The sequence below is a fragment of the Aegilops tauschii genome, chromosome 3 (genome assembly GCF_002575655.3).
Source record: "Aegilops tauschii subsp. strangulata cultivar AL8/78 chromosome 3, Aet v6.0, whole genome shotgun sequence".
NCBI lineage: Eukaryota > Viridiplantae > Streptophyta > Magnoliopsida > Poales > Poaceae > Aegilops > Aegilops tauschii.
In genome coordinates, this window is record NC_053037.3 from 564,931,716 (window position 1) to 564,938,513 (window position 6,798).

The window sequence follows — 6,798 nt, forward strand, 5'->3', positions numbered from 1 at the left end:
AAGGTGAGCAATGAGGAGCGAACGAGATTGTTGGAATGGGAGAAGCATTCGTTCTTCTTGGACACATCTATCCTCAATGAGGCGCAAAAGGAGTGGGTCAATCTTGCCCGTGAAGAAGTCTTGATCCAAAAAAAAGCCATGATTCGTGCAATGGGTGGCGGTGGCCTTGGCGCCATGGGAGGCATGGGTGGCTTCGGAGCCACCATGGGCGGCATGGGTGCCATGGGTGGCTTTGGAGTACCCCCGATGCCATGGCCGGCATGGGAGGCATGAATTTTGTGTCTCTCATAGAAGGCATGGAAGAGGGCTACTCCTTAATTAAGAGCATGGGACAAGAGAAGACCTATAATTCGTTGATGGGGCTGGAGCACCTCATCGGCAGGGTTCGAGGACAAGCTGCGGCTCTAGCGATGTCGGTAGATTGTTGGTCTTTCGACCACACCATCGAATCATATGGTTGACGGGCGACCAATCTTCTTCGTATCGGTCAAGATGTCGAAAGGGCGACGACACAACGTCATTTTTGGAGTCCATGGTGTGCAAGTGGTCCCCGAGTAGTCCCCAACGATGACGTGGTTATTTTTATGCGGCAGTTGTTTCTATTTCTTATATTTGGTCGTCCATGTATATGTCAAGGACTAGGCTATAATTGTTTTTTCGTTTGGGTCATGTGAAGTTGTACTACCACGCCGCAATGAGTCCTCCAGAATCCTTCCACCGTAAAAAAAAATATGTGTCATCTCTAGACTTCTAGAGCGAACCAATATTTTGTTTGGGTCTGTCTAGAATCCACTTGACTAAGACTCAACCAAGTCCAGCCAACTAAGGTTGTGGTGCTACAAGCGGCACGGGTGGACGCTGCAAACTGATGGGATGACATGTTGCAAACATCGATGACAGACGCTGCAAGACTTGCTACGAGCAATGATGATACATGTTGCGACCGGTGTGATTACATTCTGCAAGCGGTAATGGCGGACTTGCGACTAGTGAGATGATATGATGCGAGCCACGAGGGCGGACGCTGGGACCGATGAGACGATATGCTGCAATCGAAAGAACTAATCTATTAGAACTTTGTTATACGGCCAATCCCTTGCTAGTGATCTTTCACGAATTGGAGGGGGGAAACCTAAAGAACACGAGGAACACGAGGGAAATCACGAAGGGAACACATAAATCAACACACATAGATGCAGTAAAAGATACACTTAGATAGATCCATGATCCAAATCATCCAAAGAGTGAGATGGAACAAGATAGTTCTTCCCCAAGTCCTAGGACATGGAGGTCTTGTTTATTCTATGATGGGAATCTTTCTCCACAAGTGGATCCTTCTCCACTCTCTCTCAAGAGAATCCCACCAGGGGAGGTACATGAGCTAAGCTATATGATATAAGATCTATTCTTAGCTAACCCTACAAATGATGTGGAGGTCTATAGATAGTGCTAGGGGAGAAGGGGTAAGTTAGGTGGGGATACAAGGCCCAAGGCCCGTCATGCACACAAGCAGGGACCGGACAATCCGGGTGACTGCCCGGACGATCTGGGCATCTTTCGGATGATCCGTGTGGAGTTTCGGATGATCCGACTTCACGTGAGGCCTTCGGGTGTCTTCTATTGCTGTAGCCCGGATGATCCGTGTGGTCCCCCGAATGGTCTGGCTTCGTGATGACTCTTCGGGGGTATTCGGCCGCCGTAGTCTGATGATCAGGGAGGGCATCCAGATGATCCGACTGTTTCCTGGATGTCCGGGAGGAGGTCCGGACGTCCGGCCTGGCTCCAACAACCACTCCATCTTCTTCTCCTTTCTTGCGTCTTCTCTTCCATGTTGCCTTCTTGGATGGTGTAATCGTACTCTTGCGCTTGCACTCCTCCTCGTCATCCGTGAAGCTCCGACAATACTTATGTATGCACATGAGAAAAATGTCAAATAGTATACCATACTCGAAGGGGTCAAGTGAACACATATAAAGGAGATGATTCACCTTTATGCACATGAAGTAGATACCGCACCCGCACATGTCACTTGCCAAACAAACTCTAGACATGGTGATGTCCGTAGGATGCTCGGCATCAAACTTGCAGCTAGAGAACCACGCTTTGAGGTCAGCGATGGTGACACGGAGATAATCAGACCAGGAAGGCGAAAAAGCCCTTGCATTGAAACAACAGTTAATATATCAGAAAACCTTCACACTATATCGTGTTAAACTACCATTATATTAATATATCACACTTTCAGCTGAAAATGAAAATACATCACAGAAATTGAATAGCAAAGAGAACTGAATCTTCATGGCAAGTACTCCTCGAATGCTCTAGAATGCAACAGCAGTCTTTCCCATTCCAGGTCCACCCAAACAACAAGATAAGTTGCATGCTATAAAAGATTAAAAACAATAATATAACCATTCATGTACTGTCTGAAACACATCCTGGTACTGGTATGCCATCAAATTATTCTCAAACAGATAAATAACAGAGAATATATAATCCAGATATGAAAATATTCATAATAGTTCCAACAAGACGGCCACATATCCATGATTAAGAATAAAACTACACAAATACACGCAGAAAGTGGACAGTTGTGAGGCTCCAATAAAACTACTAAGTTGACTGAATAGCTCGTAGCATAAAATCAGGTACATGACTTCACTCAAGCACCAACAGCTTCTCACAACTTACCCAGATTACTGCTGCTCATATTGGACATCAAACTGCATAATTAACATCAGAAAGTGGACAGTCGTGAGGCTCCAATACACAAGAAGTCCATTAATGCCCATCTACCAATGACTCCGAGAACACAGGAACATATGAAAGATAAGGGCACCTGGAAGTCCGTCCAAGATCACATATGAAACGCAGCTCCTTAGAATCAATTTCGTATGAAAATAATTTCATCTGTAGTCGCTACCCCGGTAATGTAGTTTCGACAGTTATGAATAGCATATCGTCTTATGGGTGGGCTGAGATAACACTGTAATATTCCTTCTTGCTTGAACCGAACAGTTGCAAGTAGCTTGCATTGTGCTTCAAAGTCCAATAATCTTCACTACTAGAATCTTCAAAGGACTCATACTGATGCTTCAGCGGCACCATAGTTTGCGACATACAATTGTCCTAGTGATACATAACCACAAGGACCACAGCGAGCATCATGTAAACTAGGAACAGGAATGAAACGATAGTCTCCCTCCGCTTTGGGCCCAAACCTACGGGCGATGGGCCTCACTCCTCTCGCTCGTTATAAGTTAGCCTTTGTCTTTATAATTGAATTTGGATCACAACATAACAGATGTTTTGTCGTTGATTCTTCTTATAGAGTTCATTAGCAATGGCTCTTTCTCTTCCTATCGACCTGGTTGTGGCAGTTCGGCTTCAGTTTGGACTCCACCTCATCTTCTTTCGGCATCCTTAGTTGTTGCCTTGTTGGTGGCAGTGTGGTGGTGTTTCATCCCTAGCAACAGTGGGAGTGGGATCACATGTTCTCCAAAAAGCGAAATCAGGGACAAGGTTACTTATGATTTTATTTTCTTGATTCCTTCTGCCTTCTGTGAGCAATAATGTCAGGGAACATCCTATCGTCAAAAAAAAAAAAAAAAACAGTGATGCACAACTCTAACTCCATGATCACGCTCATAATACTACTGTAGTCTGTTTAGATCATTTTCTTAATGACAAGTACGTTGAAATCATTCTCTTTTCCTAATGGCTTTATTTTGAAGATCAGAGCAAGCAGTTGCAGTCTGCATGAATAATACTCAAACGGACAGGGTGTTGTTGGTAGGCAACGGAAAACGCACTATACAATGCCGACTGTCGAGTGTCGACATTGGTTAATTTCCCACGCTGTTTCACCAGCCAAGATCACAAGTTCCCTCAGCAAGATGTGGGAAGTTTGATGAGAAGATTTATAAGAGTCAATAAGAGCACACCAGCAATCATCACAAATCATTCATCATCACAGCAAGTTTCCACCCTTCAAGCTACAACGCAAATACGTCGACCATAAGACTAAAATATCTTCTTTCTTTGCAGGGACACAAGACTATAGAATTTACCAACACGTAAAAATAGAACAAATTGGCACAAAGTCGATTAACCCAACAGGACGGCCAAATAAACATGGATTGAAGTCGGATCTAGACAAACTTTGAAAGGCGATCTGAGCAGAAACAATATGCACTGGGCAAGAGATATCCTGACAACTTGGTCATCCTCGGTGAAACAAAGATGATCAAACCAGAATGGCATAAAACAATTTCAGCTCCAGCTGAATTGAAACTGATGTTCATATATCAAAAAGCCTTAACAGTAGACTGTGCTAAACTACTATTGTTACATTACTATATCACAGTTTCAGCAGATATGAAAATTGTGGTTCGAGCTGAATTGAAAATGTTGTCCATGTATCAGAAGCCTTAACAATAGATCATGTTAAACCACTGTTACCTTACTATATCACAGTTTCAGCAGACATGAAAGTACAGCACAGAACTGAATCTAGAAATACAACGGCAGTCTTGGCCATTCCAGGCCCACCCAAACAACAAGATAAGTTCTAATTAAACTAGATCTAGAGATTAAGAACAAGAATATAACCTTACATGTACTGTCGAAAACACAGGTTGGTATACCAACAAATTATTTACAAACAGAGAAATAAAAGAGACCAGAATCGAGATACTCAAATATTCAAAATAGTTCCAACAAAACGGTAAAGTATCCATGATTAAGTACTAGGGTATTACAGCTGCATGGGCTGCCAATAACTCCATAAACACAAGCAGACTACTAAGTTGACTGAATAGCTAGCAGCATAAGTCAGGTACATGGCTTCACTCAAGCACCAATAGCTTATCACAACTTACCCAAATTACTGTTGCTCATATTCAAGATCTAACTTCGCTATCATCATCAGAAAGATGGACAATTGTGAGGCTCCAATACACGAGACAGTTAGTGCCCATCTGCCAATGACTCCGAGAACAAAGGAACATATGGAAGATAAGGGCACCTGGAAGTCCATCCAAGATCACATATGAAACGCAGCTCCTTAGAATCAATTTCGTATGAAAATAATTTCATCTGTAATCGGTACCCCGGTAATGTAGTTTCGACAGTTATGAATAGCACATCGTCTTCTGGGTGGGCTGAGATAACACCGTAGTATTCCTCGCTGCTTGAACCGAACAGTTGCAAGTAGCTGGCATTGTGCTTCAAGGTCCAATAATCTTCACTACTAGAATCTTCAAGGACCCAGATTGATACTTCAGCAGCACCATAATTTGCGACATACAATTGTCCACGTGATGCATAAATATAAGGACCACAGCGAGCATCATTTAAAGTAGGAACAGGAATGAAACGACAGTTTCCCTCCACGTCGATGGCTGCAACCAAATTATGATAGGAACATAAATACAACACCCCACTGAGAAATGTGCCACCTGAAAAGTTGCGTATATCAATTGGATCGTCCCATTCAATTTGATGTGTCCAGCCTCCAGCTTTGGACGAGTAGATCCCCACCTCTTCGATGTTATATTCATACTTCAAATTCCAATTCAAAGCCACAGCAGGTACCAACTCGAACACATAGAAATGGGAGGAGACGGCCGGATCAAATCCCAAGCGAGCATACGATTCCGAGGACCATTCATTGGCAGGGAAGGTTACCCATTTCTCAGTGGCAGGATTGCACACCAGGTAATCCGGTTCCTCAGGATAAGGCTTTGAACATCGACAGAGGAGGAGGCCGTTGCAGCAGTCCAACAAGTCAATCTTCTCCCATTTTGGCAGGAACGAGAGGGAGGCGTCAATGGGGCACCAGTTCCCTGAGACGCTTAGGTAACCATGAGAATCATATGGACGGCTGGCTATGTCGTAGGTTTTGTAGAAGAAGCCGGCGAGGGTCGACCGGGGAAGCTTCTCGCGGTGGTCGGGGTGGGCGATGAGGTCCCGCCAGCGCGTGGAGACGCACTTGCAGCAGCGGGTGGACTTGAACGGCACGCGCGAGATGATCTCGACCAGGAGGTCGTCTGGGAGCTTGGCCGTCGGATCGCTCATGAGGGCCGTCTCCATGGACCCCGTGGCCATCTCCGGGGAGGCAACGAGCGGCCAATCTGCAGATCGGGGAGGAGGAAAGGTTAGAGAGATACGTCCGGCTAGCAGTGAGGAGAGAGTGAAGGGAGAGAGGACCTACCAGTTGCGTGGCGCGCGAACAGCGAAGAGAGGAGCGGCGAGAGCGCCGCCGTTGGGTGCTCCCATCCGCGCCGGCGAGTGGGTGGCGGCGAGCCGGCGAGGGTTTGGTTTGGGTGCGGAGCAGCGAGATGGATGGATGGATGGATGCTGCGGAAGGGGAACGGAAGGACGGCCGCGTGCAGTTATCTGGGCTTTTTACTGGGCCGTGTGAGTCGCACTACTTTGCAGTAAAACACACGTACACCATTTTTTTCGTCTAAAAAAAAACACACGCACACCATTTTGCAGTCCCTCAAAAAAAAAAAACATACGCAGCCTGAAAAAAACATACACCATTCTGAAGTCCTAATCTACTATATCTAAGAAGGAGCCCCCCCCTACATGATTTCTCTTGACAGCGTGTGGAGACGCACTTGCAGCAGCGGGTGGACTTGAACGGCACGCGCGAGATGATCTCGACCAGGAGGTCGTCGGGGAGCTTGGCTGTCGGATCGGCCATGAGGTCCGCCTCCGTGGATCCCGTCGCCATCTCCGGGGAGGCAACGAGCGGCTAATCTGCAGATCGGCGCAGGGAAGGTTAGAGCA

General features: G+C 45.8%; 1 protein-coding gene across 1 annotated transcript; it reads right to left on the bottom strand.

Moving 5' to 3' along the window:
- Positions 1-4,672: 4,672 nt before the first annotated feature.
- On the bottom strand, positions 4,673-6,364 carry LOC109782276 (F-box protein At5g07610). The gene is made up of 3 exons (XM_045235165.2): positions 6,215-6,364; positions 5,111-6,134; positions 4,673-5,026 (listed from the first exon to the last, which is right to left on the bottom strand). Exons 2-3 carry the CDS (start codon positions 6,106-6,108, stop codon positions 4,969-4,971), a joined length of 1,056 nt encoding a protein of 351 aa, XP_045091100.1. The 5' UTR covers positions 6,109-6,134; positions 6,215-6,364; the 3' UTR covers positions 4,673-4,968.
- Between the last annotated feature and the right edge of the window lie 434 nt (positions 6,365-6,798).

Excerpts from the sequence above, each read along its gene's own strand:
- LOC109782276 (XM_045235165.2), bottom strand. The coding sequence starts at position 6,108 with ATGGCCACGGGGTCCATGGAGACGGCCCTCATGAGCGATCCGACGGCC. Across the intron at positions 5,027-5,110 it reads GTCGAAACTACATTACCGGG|GTGCCCTTATCTTCCATATG; the intron begins GTACCGATTACA and ends ATGGACTTCCAG.